The sequence below is a fragment of the Anser brachyrhynchus genome (genome assembly GCF_964034855.1).
Source record: "Anser brachyrhynchus genome assembly, chromosome: 28".
NCBI lineage: Eukaryota > Metazoa > Chordata > Aves > Anseriformes > Anatidae > Anser > Anser brachyrhynchus.
In genome coordinates, this window is record NC_137721.1 from 1119118 (window position 1) to 1142081 (window position 22964).

Genomic DNA, 22964 nt, shown 5'->3' on the forward strand with positions numbered 1-22964 from the left:
TTTAAAGAAATTGCATAATCTTGGAGAGACCGATCTTTTACTTCAAGGTTGGTAATAATGAAACGACAACAACCAGATGTTTAGAGAAACTGCAAAGGGAAATCTCAGCTGGGACTCGAGAAGACAAACAAACCCAATGATTAAAAAGACAGACATTTTTATAGCCACAACAGCTTCCTGCAGAGAAATATCTTGATCCTGGGCCAAATCCCAGAGTCCTGTAGGCTACAGGCCTCTAACTCTATTTTTATTAAGCCCTCTCTTGAGTAGGTTCCTTCTGCACTGGTAGGTTATTTGCCTAAGTAATTAGCTTTCCTTTTTGTGGAAAATACTGCCATTCTTTCAGGACTAGTAACATCAGTTGCCAGTAAAAAATTGCTGTGTCTCAGCAGCTTCTAATGAAAGCAACATCACGTATTTGTACCTTTGTTGCTCAGCCAGGTTCTCTCAAGAATAGAGACCTGTATTAGCTGGAGAGCTGGACCGTAACACACTCCAGTTAACTTATTTGATAGATTTGAGTATTTGGTGCCTTTTGAAAAGAAACATTTAGGTTCAAGCTAACTCACTATTTACCCTTGTTACATAAACATGCGTTCAAAGAAGGGCTTGTAGCTGTCCTACATCTTTGTGGCGAAAGGGGTCTGAAACTTCAGTAAGAACTCTAAGGAAATCCTTTGTTTGTGGGCTCCACACCAAGAGCTCACCAATAGTGACGTGATTTAAAACAGCTGCATTCTTCTCATCATTAATTTCATTTGAATTTGGTATCTGCAGTACATACTGCCTAAAGATAAGACCACCCTGATGAATTTTTGTGTGTTTACCTTTGTTTGTTTTTTAACTTTGCTTTTTATTTCAGGCATAAGAAACATCACATTTACAAGGAAGAAAGAAAATTGAGTTTGGGATTAATAGATGATAATTTTTCTAGGGGTAGATGCAATCATTAGTAATCAGTCAGTAATACAGAAATTTATTGGTAAATCCTTCCTGCTACAGACATCCAAATTCCATTTGTTAACTTTTAACTTTTCCCATCACTTGCAGTGCCAGTGTGAGTGCCTGTTTTCCTTGCCATTTAAGGAAAAAATCATTTTTACTCATAGCTACTGTTTCCAGACTATGTTTCTGAAAAAAAATCAAGTGAAACTTGCTAGTATTACCTTAAATAATTAAATAAAAGTGCCTCTAAGGCAGAGGCCATGAAGCACAATCAGGAATACAAACGCGTAGCTAGTGATAATGTTGTTCTTTATTAGTATCAGCGGCATAACCACAGAAGAAAACGCAGCCCTTTGTATTGCACATGTACATGATTTATAGGTGACAGACCGACAGTTAAGTGAAAACACTTCCCTCCAGTATGAGGTGGAGTAGTCTGGTGCATTGTGGAAACTAGGAAGAATGACTGGTAACTCACGAAGACCATCAGAAGAAAATTATTGTGCTTGTTTAATGAACCGCAGAATAATAAATCACGTTTTAGCATCACATGGGTATCACAGCAAGGGGGTCCATTTGGGAAGCATGCTACTTATCAAAATTGTACGAGTGTTTTCAAGAATAAATAAAATAACATTTCAAAGTAGGTTGAAGATATGTTAGCAGCTATAAAGTGTATAGTTATACAAGTGTCAAATATGTTAGCTGTTAGTAAAAATATGTATTACCAGTTTTCACCATACTACGTTCAGAGTTTTGTCTGTACTGTATGCAGCTAGAAGCCATGTGGTCCATCGTTACTAAATTATTCACAATAATAACTATATTATTAAAGACATAAACCATTTGAATTTATGCTAGGGAGAAATGTAGGCACTGATTAGATCTGTCGGCTTGACAGTACAGGAAACTGATGGCACTGATCCAGCAATGTACTTAAGCAAGCGTACAATTTTAAGCGTTTAGATAGTTGCTTTGATTACATTTGGCCTGTTTACATACATAAGGCTGGATATCGGCATTAGCATCCACTGAAGCATAGCTTCACCGCTCAGTGGACAGCTCCCGAGGTTGCTTAGTGCCAGGTCCACCTCCTCTGTTCTGACCTCAAGGAACCTGCGGGGAAGTTTAGGGCAGTTTAATCCACAGCCTTCCTCCGGGAGCTGTCCCTGGGGGGTGACATTTGCGTCCCCTTTTGCTGTAATTATGAGCCTCGCAGAAGGGAAGCGATTTCTCTCCGTGTTTTATCAGGCAGGTCTCCAGGAGCTCCTGTGAGCCTCCTCCAGCACTGGACGCACGTTCTGGTGGCTTGGGGACACCAGGACCGCGTTACTGGGCACGCCGCAGGTCTGGGTCCCAGCACCGCCTGGCTGCCAGAGGCATCGCCGTGTCTGGATGACGGTTCCCGTCCCGCAACCTCAACCCTGCGGGGCAGAGGCGGCCGGCTCGACCCGCGACAGCAGCGCCGGGCGCCGAGACGACGCCACGACGACGCCGCCCGCCGGTGGCCGAGACCCCCCCGCGGCCTCCACGGCCCGGCTGCCGCTGCCCGCAGGCGCTGCCGGCGACCGCGCCGCGCGCCGAGGGCCGGTGACGGCCCCCGCGGGCCCCAGCGAGGCCGGGGCGCAGCGGGCGGGGGCGGCCCGGCAGGGGGCCGCGGGCGAGGCCCCGGGAGGCCGCCCCGAGGGCAGGCGGGGCGGGGCCGCGGGGCCTCGAGGCCGCGCCGGGGCCTCGCGCACGGCCGGGGGGGCGCAGCCCCGGGCCGCCCCCGCCCCCCGCGGCCCCGGGGCCGCCCCCGCCGAGCCCGGGGGGAGCCGCGCGGCCCCGGCCCTCGCGCCGACCTCGGCAGGGCCCGGCGAGGGGGAGGCGGTGCCGGCCTGCGCGTGACGTCACCGCGCGGCGCGCCAATCCGCGCGGCGCCTCGCGGCCCAGGAGGAAATGACGTCACCGTATCCCTCCGCCGGCCAGGTCCCCTTTTTGTGTGTGTGTGTGTGCGCGCGGCGCGCTGTGTCCGTCCGCCCGCCGGGTGCCCGCCCGCCGCGCGGGCTCTGTTCCCTCTCGTGACGAGCGGGGGGGGGGGGGGGGGGAGCGGGGGGGGGCGCGAGGCGCGGAGCCGCCCCCTGCGCGCGCACGGCGAGAGGCCGGGGCCAGCGGCAGCGCCGCCCGCTCCCGCTCCTCCTCCTCCTCCTCCCCCTCAGCATCGCGCCCCGGGCCCGCCGCCCATGCCACCTGCCCTCCGCTGCCGCTCCCCGGGCCGGGCCAGCGGCGCAGCGCGGGGGGGCCGCGGGCCGCCCTAGGAGCGAGGCGGCGGCGGCGGAGCGCGGAGCGGGCGCGGAAGGTGAGGAGCGGGGCGGAGCGGCGGCGGCCCGTTATGTGAGGAGGGGGTGGCGGGGGGGGGCGGCGGGCGGCCGCTGGAACCGGCTGGAACCGCCCGGGGCTGGGGGAGAGGGGAGGGGAGCGGGGGGCGGCGGCCGGGCCAGCCCGCGCCGTACACAAAGCGGCCTCGCGACGGGAGCGCGGCGGAGGGGGGGGGGGGGGGGGGGGGGGGGCAGGGCTCGGCCGCCGAGGCGGGGGCCGGGGAGGAGCCGCCGCGGGTCCCGGAGCGCGGCGCCGCCGCCGCTCGGCCGGGGGCAGGCGGAGGGATCCGCACACACCCCCTCACGGGGGGGGGGGGGAGGCGGTGAGGCGGCACCGGCGGCGGCTCCCTCCGCCCGCAGCCCCCTTCCCCGGCGCCCGCCCCCGCCACACGCCGGTGCCCGTCCCCCGGGGGAGGGGGGGCCCGGCCTCGTCCCCCCCCCCCCCCCCGGCCCGGCCTCCCCCGGCCCGGCGGGCGCTGGGTGGGCGCCATGTTGGGCACGGGGATTATTTTTCTCTCCCTTTCTCAGCAGCCACAATAAACTGAGGACGGGGCCGGCGGCGCTGCCCCGGGGGAGCGGCCTCGGCGCCCTCCCGAGGGGGCTTCCCGGCCCCGGTGGGCCCCGCCCGCCCCGCCGGGGGCTGAGAGCCCCCCGCTCCGTGTCCCCCCGCCCCCGCGGGTCGCTGTGGCGCTGGGGACGCCCGGGCTGGTGACAGGAGCGGTGTCGCCGCTGCCCGGGGCCTGCGTCCCCCTGTCCCCAGTGGAACGGGCTCATCCCGAGCGCATCCCGGTACACGGAGCGGGGAACCGTGCTTTGCCCGGGCTCGTGGGCCTGTTCCCCATGGCTCCTGGCCGGCCCCGGCCCCTTCAGCGACGTGATGCCGGGGACGTGGTGCGCGGCGAGCCCCCGGCCTGCCTGCCCCGTCGCTGGCACCGCGCGGTGCTGCCCAGCACGCCGGCAGCCGGCTCCTCTCAGGAAGAGTCGGGTTCACGGCAGGACTTCGTGCAGAGCACCCCTGGCCCCGGGTGCTGAAAGCCAGGCGTGGGCATCGGAAGGAGCCAGGTGCTGTTTTGCCCGGCCCTTGCCGTGGTCCTGCTCCTAGGTAGCTGGGGAACCCAGGCATCCTGGCTCCCCGCGCCTTCCCCTGCTCTGTGGTGTGGCGCGGAGACAAGGGAGAGGCACGGATCCCGCTGCCCAACACCCTTGCAGAAAACACGCCACACATGACAACACACACAGCTTTATTTTTATTAACTTGGCAGCAGTTGCAGCTGTCACCGAGGCATACCAAATGGGGCACGAGTGAGGGAGCGGAAGAGGGGGTAGAGGATGGGGGAATCTGTTGCTCCTTTTAGGAAACGCTCTGTGAGGATATACAAATTCTGCGTCTTCCCTACCTTGGATCTCACCGTATCCTGTCTGGTAGCCTGAGGTTGCTGCAGATGTCAAGCTTCATCCTTGACTGTGAAGCCTAGCTTACTGCATGCACGTATTTGTTTATTTTTCCCTCTGGTTGTGCGCTTACTAGCGTAAGGAAGGCCGTAGTTCTGTGGGGCTGCCCACCCAGACAGCTCGCTCCCTGTTTCCACTCGAAGCTCTGTCTGGGCGTGGGGTTCTGCACGTGTTGCTTACAGTCGGTCTTGTGTTTGTGGCTAGGTACAGTTACCTTGTTTATGTGCAGGATCCCACAGCTGCTCAGATACTGTCAGAGACCCTGCAACTGTCTCCGCTCAAGTGGACCTGCTTCCACAGCGCAGCGAGCGGAGCACGCCGCGTGTCTCCTCCCAAACGAGAAGTTTGCAGGAAAGCTGCAGACCTGCTCTTGGACCCTCGAAGGCCAGGCCTGCAGCTTGAAGGCAGTCGTTAAGCCGGTCTGCAGAGACAAATAGCAGAAAGCAGTTTGTGTTCATCACTCTGCAGTTCAAACTTTAAGGTAGATAACAGTTGTTAAAATTGACTGTGTGATAATAGATTTTAATTAGTCGGCATCGCACACATCAAAGCCTTTAATAAAATGGAGGACTTTAAATGATAGCATTCATAGAAAACTTAATATGCCTTTTGAAATTATTTCAGTACCCAGCAAAGCCAAGTCAACCACATCAGTCAACAGAAAGTAAACTCACCTTGCTCTGAAGGAGGTGGCTGTTGAACTCTGGCATTCAACTCGCACAGCTCCTTTCACCTGCTCTCTCACGTCGGAGGTGTTGCTCATGATGAATAGCCGTATAAACAGTAATGAAAACATCATCCAATATTTTCATCACTTAGATTGTATCAGTTTAAAGCTGTGCCAGTTATTTGTTATAAGCCACGGAAGAGCATTATCTTTCTTTCAGGGAAGGGATTGCAGCATGTCTTGACAGCAGAAACCTTTATCGTAGGATTCATTTGCATTTAATGTAACTTCATCAGGTTTCTTGGTTCTTAAGGAGTTACGAGATGTTCCTTGCCACTGAGTGCGCGTTATTAAAAGTGAGTTTGAAAAACAAGCAACAAGAAAGGAACTCCGAGACTGCGTGTTCACCGAGGTTAAGACAAAATGGAGAGAAGTGAGCATTCAGAAGGAGAACTTGGACGAGAGAAGTTGATTTGTATGTTAATTCTTGTCTTGGAGTGCATCGAATCATCTCAAGCTTGTTTGTGGGTCTCTTAAAGACAGATCCTCAATTTTATATTTTAGATTTTCTTCTCTGGACTGTCAGGGTAGAGGTGGTTTTATAGCAAGTGGTGAAGAAAATTTAAGTGTCAATTAATTCTTAATATGTATTTTTCATGTCAGTGTTTTCCCTTAGGAAACTCCTTAGGGAGTCAGGGGAGAGGATTGATAGCATTAAAACCATGCCACAATTAAATCTCCATTAGCAAACCTAGACTGGCGTAAAAACCGACAACCCTTCGGCCAGAAGGATGAACAAAGTTCATACGTTTGGTGCTAGAATGTAATGTTCTGGGGCACGGTTTGCGCGTAGCCTCCCTGCCTTTTGCTACAGGCTGGAAGCGCTGCGTTTCCTGCGGCTCGGTGGTGCCGGTGGGGTGCAGTTTGCCCTGGGGGTACGCCTGCTCCCCAGGCCACCACGCTGCTGAGGCTGCTGCAGAGATTCCCTGTGCAGGGGTGTCTCAGGGGCTCACGCTTTGTTCTCTGATTCCTTTGTGCCGGCTCTGCCCCAAACTGCTGCGTCGCCACACGCAGCACCGCTGGGTGAGGTGGGGGCTTTGGGGGGTGCCTACAAGAGTCACCTTGGTGCTGAAATTGAAGTTAGCACGGGGTTGTGTGCCGCTGGGAGGTGCGAGACCCATCTGTGAAGCTGTGGAGGTATCTCCTCATTGTTTCCTCAACTTTTCTTCGGTCCTTCGTCACAAATAGTCGGCTGTGAGCGTGGGTTCCCCGCTGGAGTCAGCTGAAACTTTATTTCTTTTAAAAAGTAGTAGTTTGGTAATGTTAACGTGCTACTGGCTGGATTGATTGTCGCTGCATACTTGGTTGTGTTTACGTTGTCAATTCACATGAATTTATATTCCTTTTTTGAAGACATATTTGTGACTGGAGCTCTAGGATTTGGCCCGGATTGGCAGTACCCCTTAGGGCTGGCATGGCTGTTGCTAGAACGACTTAATGTGCTCCCCGTTCTGCGATGGTCGGGGTACAGGCGCGTTTGAATCGTGAGTTTGCTGAATTTGTTCCCACCTGGAGAAGGGCAGCGCGCCCCACCGAGGTCTGCCCCAGGTCGGAGCCGGGGTTCCCTGCTCCCCGAATCTGCGTTTGGTCTGAGCAGACCCTTCCTTCCGCTCTCCCGTCGGTGAAGCTGGCGGCTGTGCTGGCACTTCTGTAGGCAGCCTCTGTCCCTCCGGGAGAGTGCTCCCTGTCCCTCCCGGTGGTTCCGCCTTTAAACAAAATTCCTCCTTTTGCTTTACCAAGTTACCTGTGTTAACGGAGCGCGTGTTTACTTCTGACCCGCTAGCGTGCCCTTAAGGCTGATTGTGCTGCAGATGATTTCACCCAGTAGGCAGAAATTGGGCCACCAGCAGTGCCCTGACAAGTACTGATTTATTTATACTTTTTTTTTTTTAATTAAAAGCCTTAGAAAGTGAAGCCTCCATAGCAAGAATAGCGCATCCCATCATGCGAATTTTGAAGAACGCTGTGAACGAGTCATTAATTTGAAGTCCTTTTTAAAAGAAGTGTGTGTGTATATACAGCATATGTATGTCATAACTTGTTTGCTTTGTGTCAAATAGTATCAAGCTGTGAATGAAACTGTAAATATATAACCACACATCTTTTAGAGATCACTTCAATGAGACACAGCTGCCTTATTCTGCAGCTGTCAAGTAAAACCTGCTATCCACAGGTGCTTTAGATAATAGAAAACATTTGGGCCCTGATTCTCTCCACTTACATTGCTGTAAGTCAGTGAATTTACGAGTCAAACCCTACAGAATGGAAGCTGAGTCCTTTGTTTGCCACCTCACTTCGGTGGAGAAACTAGATTAAGTATTAATTTGTTTATTTATGGGTTTGGGGAGCTTGAAAATGCCAGTGGTGTTTTAAACCAGACTACAGTGTTTTGTGTTTCCTACCTGTTCAGTCATTTTGTCTGGAGAATACAACAGCAGCCCCTAGGGATTCTGGCTGGTACCTTTCTGACTATATTAAAGTGGTTCGTTGGTAAATAAATGCGAGTGGATCTTAGACCGGATTCCAGATTTTGGTTGAAACGACGAGGGAGTTGGGTAGCTTTTTTGGCAGTGAAGCACAGGGGAAAAGAAAAGGATTTCTCATGATGGGGTAATCTGTTTGGCTGTGTGGGAATAAAAATTCTTTCTTGTTGGGCTTCCCTTGGTAAAGGTAATCACTTTGATCAGAAAACGTAATCAGGTGCCAGCCTTTTAATGCAGGACTGAATGGCTGGTGGCTTTCTCCCCCCCTATATCGCAACAATGAGCGTGGACCACATCAGCTGACAAAAAATGAAGGGTTTATATCTTGCAGTCGTGCCGGTTATTTGTGTAGAGCTAATATATGTTGGCTCTTCCCCTGAAGGTCTTCTCCCGTTTTCCAACTAAAAGGGAGAGAAAATACCTTTCAGTCTTCAGGGCTCTATTTCTTGCAGCGTGTCTAGAACACTTTGTAATTTTTTTCTCATTTTTTTGGCATCCATATTTTCAACCGAGCATCTGCCAACTATGTGCTGAAAAGCTAAATGTAGAGTATTTATCATTGGGCTTAATCATTTTATTGAGCAAAGGCTTCTTACATACAGAAATATTCAAGATCAAAGCTTTGAAAAACAAAGCTGTTACGTTATAGAAGAGAGGAGACATTTTCTTAGTTCGGTTGATAAGAACAGATGAAATACTATGCGCATAATGTGAGTTAGTGTCAAAAGAAGCTTGTAACTACAGTCTCTTTAGCATTTTGTCTTTGCATCTTCTGAATAATTATGAGGTGTTGAATAATATATTTTTACAATCTGTGCGAAGACTTCCTCTGTAGTTTTAGCCTTCCTGGGTAGACATATGTGCACGCTTTAATTAATAGATCAGGTTATTTATCCCGGCTATTTATAGGCTGCCCATCACTATAGTATTAAGGCAGTGTTACTTGTCTGGCGTGGAGTAATATGATTCCAGACAAATAGCACTGTTGTGAGCGCCACCGGTTTTGCCAGCTAAGAGCAGCTTTGTCCTAGAAGCTTCACGGAGAAATTTTTTTCTAGATGTTTCTGTGAAGCACAAATATTGAAAATCATAAATATGTAGTTATTGATCGGTTGTGGCGGGCACCCATTTGAGATCTTTGTATGCATCTCCTAGGAGATCTTGCTTGTTTTTGATAAGATTTTGTAATTTAAAAAAAAAAAAGTTTATGTTAACAGGCAAAGAAAATAAGATTTAAGGCTCTTGGATTCCTGCTTTCCTCTGCTAAGCAGATTTCCAGCATAAACCTCTATTTCAGAGCTTTATTTCTAGGAGTCTGTTTTCGTGTAATTTGTCATCCAAAAAATGATTTTTTTTTTTTCTTAAACTGGAGGAAGTTTGGGTTTTTGTTCAATGAAGTGAATGAGGGCTGGGCACCTCTTTATTTCTGACTAAGCCCCTCGTTCTTGTAAGAAGCTTTGGCGAGTCACTTCGTTCCACTGAACTCTGCTTTCCACCCTTAAAATGTGGTTAATGCAGTTTTCTGTCCGCTGCAGTTTTTATGTAAATGAAGAAGCTCGCGGGGTCTTTGGAGCATGCAGGTACGGGGTGCTGTGCAGAATGTGAGCTTTCTTAAGCTTCATGTAGCACACTTGGTTAATTGCATTTTGGGATTATTACAGGAAGTTTTGCTTTTTCTTAATTAATTTTATTTGACAAGAGATTAGGTTTTTTTGTAAACAGCTATGGCTATTCTTTCATTCTCGTGGATCACAAGAAGTTTACAAAGTAGGCTAATTTTAGGCATACGTTTCAGTGAAAAATTGTGCTCTCTGCTGTATTTATAAGCAGCAATTTGAATACGTTAAGTTGGGGTAATTTGGTGTGTGTGCTATATTTATTAATAACGCTTTGTGTATTCAGCAAGATGAAAAGAATTAACTGTTTGGAGAATTGTTTCCTCTAGCAAAAGCCTCAGTGACACGAAGTGCCGAAACGTGCTCGCTGTTTTGTAGCGATGCAGAAATACCCAGTAACACTCGTGCGGTTCATGAGCTACACGGTGCTGTGGGAAAACGGGCCTGGAAGCGTCCCCAGGAAGACACCGAACCCACCCTGCCTCCTTGATGCTATATACGCCGATTTTCTTGGTGTCCAGCTTGGAATCTTCTGTTCTTCACGTTGAGCCCCTCGTGTCTCGGTTCTGTCACGGATGTGGAGAGCACGTCTCTTCCTTCTGCTTTGCGCTAGCCTGTCACGTCCATGAAGAAGATTTGCGCTTCGTTAGCTCTTCTGTAGGTTAAACCACCCTGGGTCCTTCCATTGTTCCTTGAAGACCACGTTTCCCGGGCCTGATTGCTTTTGTAGCTCTCTGGCTGGTGCACGTCCGTCTCGGCGTCGCCTGCAGGTAGCACGTGCAGCGCTCAGCCTCGCCGTTTGGCGCAGAGCCGTTCACTTCCCTTCGCCTGCTTGGCGAGCCTGAGCCGTCGCTGGATTTCCCTCAGCTCCAAATGCCTGCCAGGGCCAGGAAGGTGATAAAGGCAAGGAGAAAACAGCCACGGAGATGTGCTTGTGCCCTGGAGGGAGCATCAGAGCGGGGAAGGCGTATATGGAAGGAGCCGGGTCGCTTGAAGTTCTTGAGGAACAGCGTGTTTTAGGTTAAAAGTTGGCTGAAAAGGACTTGGAGTGGTGAGAAGAGAGATTCTCTCTTGTTCTACCCGGGCTCAAAGAAACATGATTCTTTATATCTTCCTTGATGTATGTTTGTAGTGACAGAGATACAAAGAAGTAGGTACTTCTCTACAAAGGTTGCTTCCCGACAGCTGAACGAGCCTGCAAACACCTTCAACTTGCGCAGTCTTTTTAGGTAGTCCCTGTCATCCCCAAGAAAGAGTAGGAAAGTAGGAAAGGTGATTTCAGTATGAGTAAGTTATTTGTAAGATGGGTTGGACTTTGAGGGCTTGTTGTCTTCTGTTAAAGGCCTTCATAAAGGAAGGGCAAATTGAGTTTCGTAGAGATCACAAGTGAAATTATACAGAAGGGTTTTATTTACTGTATTGTGTAAGTTTCTTCCCCAAAATACACAAAACTGTGAGGCATGCAGATAGCTGCATTGAACTTATTCCCACACTGCCAGTTGGAAATACAGGCATAAAGCAGTTCGGTTAAAAGAGCTGCTGCTTTGTGTCTGTGTAGAAGTAACGGCAGTACTAGGCGTTCACAGCTGTACGAGTAATACGATGAATTATCTTTGCTGTTTATTGACATGAAGAGTGAGGAGGAGGAGATCAGCTATTGAACGTGAGTGGTGTGATGGGTTTCCTTTAAATATAGCTCTTTATATTATTCTTAAAACAAATATTAATGTGCTTCAGAATTACAAGTGGTGAGTGAGAATTATGTGTATTAGGATAACCAGGCGTAGAACTAAAACGAGCATTTCCTAGCGAAACACCATCGTACGACTACAGCATAACAATATGAGCTCTACAAATCCTTTTCAGGCAAGTAGAGCACAGAAAAATGGCAGTCTAAGAGGTTGTCTGTATTACAGGGAAAGCAGGGAACTGCATATGCTGCTTTGGAAAAAGTGCTAGCAGTGTGAATTTGGCAAGCAGGAACAAGTGCTTACGATTCTTGTGTGTCTCAGACCTACCTGCTTTAGACAGTTGCTTCAGGTTTTGGTGAAATTTTGTTTTGATTGAATTTTGTATTGTGGGAAATTTGTGATGCTTGTGGCTTTGTTTTGCAGCTATTATATAGCACAACACAAAAAAATCAAAGATTGCACTTGCACAGAGTGGCTGCGCACAGTCTTAACAGCCACTCCTGTAAATCCTCGCTCTAGAGTGATTTACAAACCGATGCTTGTAACAGGTTCGGTGGTTTTTGGGGGGATAAGGTGGACATAGCTTAATTATATGAGACTTAAATTTAATCGTTCTATGATGACTTAATCCAGTTTGTATTTTGGGACTCTTTCTATCCCAGGTTTTCAGCAGTGAGTTAATAAATATTATTTTGTGTTGAAGCCTTCTGGTCAGCACTCTTTTCTGTGGCTATTTGAAAACACAGATTGTCTGCAAATGAGTTGGATTGTTTTCTTGCTTGTCCCTTATTATAAGCTGTTTATTTTGGCCAGTATGTGTCAGAACATTCCTCATCAGATTTTTATGGCTGTCAAATGGTAGTAGAGAAGACAAAATGCAATAACAGCTTTTTTTGCCACCAAAAATGTGATCAAGAAGAGCAGAATCCCTCCTAGACATGTTTATTCCCACTCCCTTGCAGCACAGAACTGCCACTTGTTCTACTCTCTGTCCTCCCTAGTGGTTTATGGCAGGTGGAAGGAAATGATTCTTTTTTTGCTCTAGCCCAGGTAGGAGAACGGGAAATCCATTTTTTGTGGTATCTTATTATAATCATTAGTTCCTTTAAAAATGCAGTTGAACTTCTGGATGTAGTTACATTGGTTAAAGACTCCTAAATGTGTTATTAAGGAGAATTAGAACTTTGCGTAAGCATTATTTGTGAAGTTTGGAAACAGCCAAATCCTGAAACGGTGCAAAATTAGGTCTGTAAGAAAGCTGCTGTAAGCCGCTTGGCTCAGTGGCTTGCAGGTTGTCAAAGTGTGGTTGGAAATGGCTCCACTGATTCGATGTCAGTAGTATTCGAAAAGTCAGCTGTTTGGAGAACTCCAGTGGTAACTGTCCCTCTGAGAAGAGCTTCTGTAGGACACTTGAGACGACTGATCGTTGTGAATCTCCTTGGTTTTAATTCTGGCTGGATGCTCTGAATGTTTAATAGAGTTCTTGGCATTAAGCACATACACATTTACATTTCATTGAGGCCTGGATTAGATGCAGCCCCAGGAGAAAATACTTGACTTTTGCTGTAGGCAGATCTATAAAAACTTCTGTTCTGGGTGCCGTGGTGCCCAGAAAAGCAAACAAAATTGGAAGGTGTGTAAATAGCGGAGCAAAAGGTAACACTGAGAATTGCAATGTTATAACATCGTTATATTAGCAGTGATACACCCCTCAGTTATCTAATTACCTTTGTTGCTGCATCCCTATGTCTCAAAAGGCCGTAGCAGCAATAAAAGTGTTAGAGATGGGTGGCAAGAACGAAAGAGACAAAAAACCTGGAGTTGTCATCGTCTGTCTTCCTCTAAATAAATACGTAAGAGTTGCACCAAGTAATGAGTAGCGTGAAAAAGATGAACTGGGTACTTTACTCCAGGGATTCGTTTGAGTTGAAAGACAATAACTACGGGTCTAATTGCAGAAATTCCCTTTACTTTTTTCTTTTTCCCCTCTCTGAACTGATTTATAATCGTGTGTCAGGTTCCGGGCTGGTACAAGGAGATAAGCAGGGGACGGGGCTGGAGCAGCACGCAGGAGTTTGGGTACGCACGGGTTTGATCAGAACAGGAGTCCGAGGTTGGCTGTGGACTGTTCACGTGTTTGTGTGCACGTTTCTTACTCATTGAAGCTTGGATATTCGGTCTCTCATTTGAATGTTGGCAGTAATCCTAGAATATTCAAAACCATGAACTGAACAAAAACTACGACTCTTCTTTTTGAGTTATTTATTTAAAGGTACTGAGTTCTAGGGCAAGGAATTCTGCTTCTGAAGCTGTTAACTTAGCTGTGTCGTGCAGGAGAGGCAAAACCGCTGCAATGTTAGTTAAAACCAAGGGTTTGTTAAACAAACTTCATTGATTTTCATGAAAAGGAAGCACAGTCTATTAAAGTACGATGTGGAGTCATTTCTATAACCTGAGAAATAAATAGGAACCTGAAAATATGCAGCTTTTTTTTTTTTCCTTTGGAATACTGGGAAATAAAAACATTATTGGTAATTCTGGCATTAGAGTTGTTCTTATAATGAAACTTTTGCTGCCTGAATGCAGCTACCCAATAAATGGCTTTCCTCTTTTCCCCTTGCAGGATGGCGGACACAGACCTTTTTATGGAATGTGAGGAGGAGGAGCTGGAGCCATGGCAGAAAATCAGTGATGTGATTGAAGATTCTGTTGTTGAGGATTATAACTCAGTTGATAAAACTGCTACGGGTAATTAACTATTTTAGTCTAGCATTATTCCAGTTACGGGTATTAAAGGGAAACGGCAGTGATTGGTTACATCCTATCCAGTAAGTAAGCTTATTTGATAGCTAAAAAACCTGTTAATGAGTGATGTAACTATTTCAACATCTGTATTTGCATGTAACACTTGAGTCTGGTGCGTGGAAAAAAGAACGCTTACCCTAGTAATGTGTGTGGGTGAAGTAGACTGACATACTTAATAAATAAGCTTTTGTTTAGCCCTTTGAATTACTTTTTCTTGGTCTTTTGGTCAAGATCAAGCCAAGTGTCAGCCTGATATCTGGAACAGAGATGAGGCTACATCTTGTTGTAGGGATAACTGAGTCTGGTGATTCAGCACATCTCGTGTTCCTGGCCGCGGTGGTCCTAAACTCTGATCCGAGTGGAATCGTTCTTGGATTCCATGCCATGGAAGCGTGCTTGGTAGTCAGCGTGACTAACTTCTCGGCAGTCACTGTTCGTGGCTTGTGGATAACGCAGGGTGTTTGTGGAAGTATTCAACACCGGGGGCTTTGGAGAGCCAGTTGGTAACTGGAATTGCTAACTGGAGGTGAGCAGAATGTGGCTCTCTCTGCTTAGGGGAGGGTTTGCTACTCCTGCTGACTGCTGTCACCTGCTCGCTCTTGGTCTTCCTACAAGGAAAGATCTAGAAGGAGCCTGCTTTGATGAATAGTGTTTAGAGGTGCCAAGGTAGAAGGATGTTTGTGAGGAGAAAGTGATTCAGTCAGAGATGGATTGGAATGGGCATAAAACTAACAGTGGTCTGAGTAAGTTGAATTTCTCTTGCTTGTGCTGTCTGATAGAAAATACAGAGCTAAGGAAGCTGGATGTGACTATAGGTAACTGTCCAAAGCCAAACATTTTGTATTTTGTATTGTATTTCTTTTTGTTACAAACGGATTGCCTTGCTTCAATTCAGAAATAGCTTAAGCAGTCTCTGTGCATAACTTAATATACTGAAATATAAAGTGGGTTTAGGTCTCTTTGGGATTAGGGAGCTGTATAAATCTGCTTGTCCGACTCGCTTAAAAGTCATCACGTCGTTTGTGGTAAAATTTGATCAGACATTAGTAATGAGAAGTGTATCCATTTCAATAACGTATAGAACATTCTTGGAAGTGTCTTAAAAGTATCTTGCACTCCAAGTGTATTAGATGCCATCATATAATACACAGGTGATGAATATTTCATAGCTTTGCTAATAAAAGTAAACTGAGACAGATGTGCTAAATCAATTACAATTAATAAAGGCTTGGTGATGTTGGTGTGCTAGTTAGATTGAGTGACAAAAATATGATCATGACTACTGAAGTATATTGCTATTAGCAGATATTTTACTGGTGGAATACTTGGATACTCTTTTGACAACTTCAAATATGTCTCCATAAGATCTACTATCCAAATGATTCCCAGATCCAATTAAAACCAGCGGGATTTGTACAGGAATCTGATTTCCATAGGCCTGTGTCACATCTTGGATTTGAAAGGATTACACAATCACCACAGTCTTAAGAATTTTTTTTCCTTTAGTTTCTGTTATCTCAAAAGTAAGAGTCATGATAAGCTCTTGGCTTAGGAAACTAATTCAGAACTCCAGCATCTGCCTTGAAAACGTAGTGGGAGAGGCTGGATGAGGAAAGCAGGTTTTGTCTCCCTTCGCCAGCCCCTTGCTGCATGGTCTGAAGCCCGGCGTTCTCCCTGGCCTTGGGAGCGCTGGAGGTTCAGGAGGATCCTGTGTGCTGCTGTCCTGGTGCAGCTCTTCTAACAGCTCAGCTCCTTGCAGGCTTAAGAGCACCATTTCCCTGAAAAGCTACTATTGTGTTTCCAGGCTTTTATCCCTCTAGACGGTACTAGAGGAATGAAATCATCAGCGTAGCTACCTACAATTGTCTTCTGCTTATGTTATTCTGGACCACAACCAAAAATAGCGGTGGCTGTTGGGGGAATAACACCTTTGTTTCTTCTCTGTGGTTACAAACTTAGGCGGGTTGTTGCTTGGCATGACTCAGTCTATTGCTTCCCATCGTCTTCTTTCTTTCGTGCCTCTCACAGCATCGTCTGCCCTCCCGTTACCAGCAGGCGCGACCCAAGGGGGTGTGGGCCGTCTGCTCGCCCCGCGCCTGTCGCTGCTGAAGGGACCGCGCTGTCTGCCACGTGCTGGCTCTGCACATTAGGGAGCATCGTAGGGCTGGTGGAGTTTCCTAAGTAATGTTTGGCCAGAGAACTGTGCTTTGATTCCTGGAAAAGTCGGAAAACCTCAGAGGTGCAGACTTGTCCACTTTGGAAGAGAGGTGGGAGGGCAGTGACCTTTACAGCCTCAAGACAGGGCCGCTTTCCAAATGTGTGGAGCTTCAGACTGGATGGCTTGGTCAGCTCTGGTAGGGTTGTTGAAACGGTATTCAGCACCACGGAGCCGAGTGGTTTAGGGTGAGTGTGGTGGTGTTGGTTGCATTTGGGGTTTGTTACCTGCTGCGGTGGAAGTGAGCTCTGGGGGCACTAGGAACATGCTGTCAATTGGCTGCGTGGCGATGTCCAGGAACGCAGCGCTTTGTCCTTAACTTAGTGGTAGACTATTAGGTGCTTTGGTGTGAATTCTGTATGGTAAAATACAGAAACGTGCTTGTTTTTGGATATTCCTGGGGCGCTTCGGTTTTTATGGTGCAACTAATTCTCCTCCTGATGACATTGATGCAACAGGGGGTAGCTTGGCCCATTAACTTTAGGACCAACGCAAACAAAATTCTTCAGCCTGAAACATGGCCTTTTCTTTCTGGAGTAATGTGTGTGTTGAGCTGCTGCTGTCTCAGATGGCACAACTTGAACTTGCAGGAATCCTTGTGGGCTTGCAAGGATTTTGAGTGGTGAAGTGCCCCAGGGACATCTGTCACCTCTGCAGGTTTCGCTGGCCCGGTGACTGAGGGTCTGATCCCAGTTCAAGTTGTGACTATGTGGAATGCTCACGAAATGAGCCATGTCTGGAATCATCCCAGCTTTCAGCAATCTGTTTTTTACGCTCATGGCTGTCGTCTTGCATTTTGTTTTACATTAATTAAAAAGACTTAAAAGCTGGAGCTGAAAAAGATCCATTCAATCTAACCGTTCTCCCAGTGTAAGGTTTTGTTGGGTTTTGTTTTGTTTTTCCCATCTAGGATGAAATTCATTATGTGCCAGCCTGGAGACCTCAAGTTTATCATTTTTTTTAATTCTCCTCCCCAGATTCTCCTGAGGGGTATTAACAGTGCCACACACAAACTACCAGCTCACCTCTGAACAAACAGAAGTGCACAGTGGGCTGGATAGGGATGACCCCATGTCCAAAAATCAAGAAATAATATTTCAAAACTGGAGGTGGAAATATCTTTTAGCTATTTTTTCCATCTTCCTGAATTTCGTCTTCAGATTTTTTCCCTGCAGATTAGTTTTTCAGTGTCTCAAACTACTGGGACATGAAAGGAAAAATTACTGAAAGCTAAATATATTTGAAGTGACGCTCGGCCTAATTTTTTTCCTTAATTTCCTGCGATTGCTTTTAGCTATACCTGTATCCCACTCAAACCAGTTCTTTCTTACGTTATGTATACGTGCACAGCTAGCTCGTATAACATATACGGCCGTCAGATGCCACAGTGTCCTGGTATGTAGAAAAGCACTGTTGTTGTTGACAAGAAAATGAGCACATCACCCTGACAGCCTGACTTCTTTTTAATAATTCCACCATCAGATAAAAATAAAACTTACATTCCTGCAATTCTTTTCGCCACAAGAATCACAAAACGCTTTTTGTCCTGAAAGTATAGAAACTGTACCAGGAAATACCGCGCTTCCATCGATGGCAGCAAGTGCGCGAGGGCGTCTGGTTAAGTTGGGTCAGGATGGGAGATCGCAGAATCACAGACTTTAGGGATTGGAAGGGACCTCGAAAGATCATCCAGTCCAACCCCCCTGCCGGAGCAGGAGGTGCGGGATTTTAGTCTTGTGCACGTGAGGGCCTGCGGCGGTGTGACAGGAGGCCTGCAGGGCCTGCTCTGCGTGCTGCCCGGGGCCCCCCTCTCCCTTAGACTAGACGTGAGTTTGTGTAACTTGTCTCTCGCTCTTGTTGGCCGAATTGCACACGTTGTCCACGCTGGGCTCAGACAGCCTGCCACCGAGGCGTCCGTGTTACGGCAGCTCATCTCGGCTTTGCTCCCTGTGCTCCCGTGTTTGAAGGGGGAGTCCCACGGCAGCGCTCCGCTGCGGGCTTTCTGCAGGCGGATTCGGAGAGCACGGAGCCATCCGAAGGTGCTTCTCCTCAGAGGGACGGAAGGCTCCGCAGGTGCCTGGAGGTGTCTGTCAGTGCTCCCTTGGCTCGCGGGGAGCGCCCTGCTGGTCCGACCCCGCTTGGTGCCCACATCCTGCCTTAACGCCTAAACGATGTGTCTGTCTTAGTCCGTTTCTCCTGTCAGCACTGGCCGCTGCTGAAGGCCTTCCGTCCGAGACCAAAGTCGTCAAGGAACCGAGTCAGCCCAGGCTTGTTAGTCTACCCCTTGTAAGCCTGAGAGGGCCTCTTTTGATGCCTAATGGCCGAATTCAGAGTTTGGTGACACGCTGATGGCAATCCCATCCATTTATCCCTGATTTTGGTAGGGGTCGTGTTGCTCGTAGAGCCTTGGTTGCTCTGTGGCAACAGCCTGGTGCACGAGACCTTTGCGGTCCTCATCGCAGCAGCAGGGCTGGTCTCTGAGGGGCTCACTGGGGCCCCCAGGGAGGGGACGCTGCTGCCAAGTGCCCCTTGTCTGGGGGAGGGGGGGGGGGCTGAGCATCAGACAAGGGGGCTTTGTCAGCCTGACCTCTCCTGTAAACAGGCAAGGTCCATCCGGTAAGAGTGGCTTCTCCTGTAGAGGAGAGCACCTCTGCTGTGCTTAGCTGGGAGAGGGAATACAGAAACTCTTCTGTATGTCTACTTCTGCCTTCCTGGTAGTGTGCTGGAAGTCAAGGAGCGGTTCAAGAGGTGGTGTAGGAGGAGGCCTAGGACTCGCAAGGATCGCTTGGTCCAGGACTAAATGGGCTGTTCAGGCATACCTCAGGAGGCTTGCTTCACCAACTGGCATTTAGCTCTAAGTCACCCTCCTCAAAGAAGCAAATTAAGCCATTTCCAGCGAGCTACTTGGAGAGTCATACGCTTGAGAGGCAGGAGGAGAAGAGAGAAGAACGTAATTTGTTCTTTTCCAGCAGCTGATTTCTGCCATGGTCTCCTCATTCTCCCTAGATGAAGTAGTGAATCTATGCACATCTGTCTTGGCCGGTGAGTTTAAAGTGTTCCAGGACCTGTGGAAACCTTACAGATCTCCTTGGAAACATTCTAAGAGAAGCACTGCACGCTCTTGGACATGCTACTCCAGAAGGCTTGTCATTCTCACTAATGAAAGTCTACAAAAACCTGGGGAAAAAATTGGTCATTCAGCTGTGTCCATCCTGGCCACATTGAAAAGAACCTGCAGTTTCTGGTAAGGAATTAGAGTGTTTCTATATGCTTCTGCTATTGTTTTGTCTAGTAATTAATAGCATTTCGGGAGAGAGCAGCGTGGCAGGAACCTGCCAAGTCCACACTGAGAGAAAAGAATCCAAATCATTGGACTGACTTGACCAGAAGATTTTTGTCAGCTGGTCCCTGCTTTAAAATGGACTTAAACCCAAAGTCATCTTTTGTTTGTTAAACTAGTACAAGTCTTCCCAGATTATTTGTAAACTCCCAAGGAGTGCCAGAAGGAGCTGGAAACCTGACTGTCATGCTCTGCTTGAGGTTGCACAGTGGCCTCTGTACTAACCACGAGGTCGTCATAGCTTCCGTCGTCAGGATGTCTCATGGAAGTTAAGTGGCAATGAAAGACCTCTCATTTGCAGTCACAGACTCTCAGCATTTGGCAAGGTCTCCTCCACTCCTTGAAAGATTTGGGGATGACTCTGTGCTCCTTGTCAACCCAATAAGATCCTCCAGCCACTGAGGAGCAAATGATCCGCTGCTGAGGGCTCGGGGCCCTCAGCAGATACTGGGTGGGATGTAAATGTTCAGAACCTGATCGAACTATCCAAAGGTGGTGTTTTGTTTTGCTTCCCTCCCCCCACAACTTACCTTAAGTGCTCTCTCTCTTCTCTTTGATAATCACCTTTTTATTTTCAGGAGTATTGTGAAGGGATTACCAAGATCGCAAATTCAGTCTATTTGCCTCTAGTTTCCATTCACTCCTTACCATCCTTTTCCTCCTCAGAGACCTTTTAATAAAATGGCAAAGGCTAGAAGCACGTCATCTCTGTCAGTTGGGACTAGAGGCAGCATGCTTGGAGTTCAGATAACAGTGGGTTCATGCTTGTTGCTTTTGATCCTGAAGAAGAAAATGGTCCAAGATAGGCTGCCAGCCCACACGATGTCTGCGTCGGCTTGAAGTTGTTTGATGATGGATGCTTTTTTTTTCATGCTCTGGGAGTGGGAACTGATGTCTCTTTTCCAGCAGTTCCCCTGCTGTCTAAGGCACTTGAAAAAATGAGGCAAGATGCAGTGTGTGGGCCAGGCAGTTGTGTGGCTTGGAACCGAACCTTCTGTAGTCTTCCATCACCCTACTGTTTCTGCGTAATAAGATCTTCGTGAAAACATTTGGATCATATACCCTGAGCGCTGCCAGTCAGGCAGCATCCAGATTGTCAGTGTAAAGCATCTTCCGTTAAAAGAAGCTGTTTTGGCTGTGGGTCAGAACGTTTTGGCATGCAGCAGGTCTTTTCCTGGATTTGCACATTTACATAGGAAACATTTGCTGTTCGGGTACAGCAACCCTTTCCTTTAACATCAGCAGTTTCGGTAATGTTGGACCATTTTGTAGCTCTGAAACAATCTGGATATTCTGTCGGTCTCATAAGTGTTGAATCATGCCACACGTCTGCGCTGGGAAGATTCCTGTGAGGCTTCCTTCATCATTTCTCGCCCTGCTGATTTGGAAGCCCTTTGCCCTCGAGACGTGGGTTACAGCAGTAATGGGATTAAGGATTTTTTTTTTTTCTTTTTACCTCCCTGAGCCACGTGCAACCTCATCTTTCTGGTCTTATGTATAAGAGGGGGTATGTGCTCCAAAAAAAAATATAATAATAATAATTAGAAAAAGCATGGACATCTCAAAGAACTTGGATTCCTGTAGGTTAAGTAACTCTTCTGGCCTGGCTGGTTTTGGCCATTGCACCCGTGTTAATTCTGCTTGCATGGGTAGTGCAGTAGGATCTCTAGTGTGTGTGTAGTCAGGATTCTGTTTTTCTCAATGCAGACCTCCCCGTACAGCATGAGTAATGACTGGAAGAAGACCCCTTAGGGACTTGTCAACAGCACTGCAGGAAATACTTCTTTATATGGGTCACGATGGCATTTCGTTGGAGAATTCCTGCCTGTGCTTACCATTCAGTCTTAACTTGGTCCCTTTTGTTTGCATATGTTACTAACAAAGCCTTTACATGATTATATGCTATTTTTTCCCTCTCCCTCACTCAGTGCATAGGATCAGTGCAGCTGACCGAATGGGTAGCTGTTCAAAATTTGCCTTCATTTGCTGTATAGCAGCACCCCGTGCCTTAAAAAAAAAAATAATCATACATTATTAAAATCTGGATGTGATTCCTCATAAGAATTCCTGTGACATTCCTCTCTCTAGTTTGAGTTGAGTAAACATGAATACATGAAAAAGCTTAGCTTTGCGAGGGAGAACAGTATAGAGGAAGAAGAAATTGAAGTCCCATTAAGTTTCCTGCTTGTTTTTTGAGTTGTTTGAAATAATCATGGCCTAATTTTTTTTTCTCCCTATGGTATTTAGAAAAGGTAACACATTTTATCGGTGCAGATCTCTTGTGTTGTGAGCTCCTGGCTTTCTGTAGACCAGCTCCATGTTACATGTAGTAGGCGTTGGGGAGATGAAGGTGTAGTGATCACCAGAGGACAAAGTAAAATTTTTGTTAATCTGCTTCATGGGGAGCACAAGGGATTTAAGGCTCGTTTTTGTTCCAGATGATTGTCTCATTGCCTCAGGTACCTGCTCACCTCTGTTCTGTGGTCCCTTGTTCCCATCGTACCTCCCATCATTCACACTGCGGGAGTCAGACGCGTGCAGGCATCACCTCGTCTTGCATAGCTTCGATTTGTTCTCTTCATCATCTGCTCTGTGCAGAGACAGATTTCTGTAAAAAAAAAAAAAAAAAAAAGTGTCCAAGTGTCCAGTCACGAGTGGGTTAGTTTGTGTTGTCAGAAGGTGGAGGCAGCCTTCACAGTTCCTTCTTTGCTTGGTCCACTGCTCAGGCTTGAGCTAACGGTGACCATGTCCGTCCCATGGGAGATGGCCGCTGGAGGGAGGCAAGGTCAGAAGCATTCTGCTGGGCATCATCAGTGGCAGAGGTTTGTTTTGTGTTTGCTGAACAAGTGTTGGTGTCCACAGACCATTTTGCTCCATCTTTCACCGGCGTGTGTCTTCACTGCCTCCTTCTTCATCCTGTCTTATCTTCCTTTAATTCCGTTCCCCCTCTTGGGTGTCAGCAAGCTTTGCCAGTAGATGGGAGATTCTTCTGATCGTTGTTTTGGTGCAACATTAGCCCCCAGTTTGCCAGAAGCAATTGGGCAGTATTCCTGGGTTTGAATTTCCTCGTTCTGTGCAAATACTGCAAGTCTGTTCCTGTTGGCAAGTAAGAGCTTGTGGCACTGAGAGCACACGTGGAACAAACGGGGCCTTGGCTGAAGGACGCGGCCAAGCACTGGTTGGCATCTGCTGGGCTGGTGCAAACAGCAATGACCAGAAGCTGGTTAACGTGACCATATGGATTTCCCTGGGGTAGTCAGAGACCACGGGAGTCCCTTGAGCAACTGTGCAGAGGTTCTGGAACTTGTAAGGAAGTTTTTTATTTTATTTTTT

General features: G+C 47.8%; 1 protein-coding gene across 8 annotated transcripts in view; it reads left to right on the forward strand.

Moving 5' to 3' along the window:
• The first annotated feature begins 2919 nt into the window (after nucleotides 1-2919).
• POGZ (pogo transposable element derived with ZNF domain) overlaps nucleotides 2920-22964 on the forward strand; it is a 36022-nt gene continuing 15977 nt past the window's right edge. For 3 of the 8 annotated variants that reach the window (XM_080569995.1, XM_080570000.1, XM_080570001.1), the window contains exons 1-2: nucleotides 2920-3283; nucleotides 13895-14019. In XM_080569995.1, the coding sequence (XP_080426121.1) occupies nucleotides 13896-14019 (124 nt within the window). In that variant the 5' untranslated portion in view covers nucleotides 2920-3283; nucleotide 13895. Of the gene's footprint in view, nucleotides 3284-3560; nucleotides 7798-13894; nucleotides 14020-19394; nucleotides 19536-22964 lie in introns of those variants that run through there. The other 5 variants (XM_080569997.1, XM_080569999.1, XM_080569996.1 and 2 more) reach the window with 5 other exon arrangements.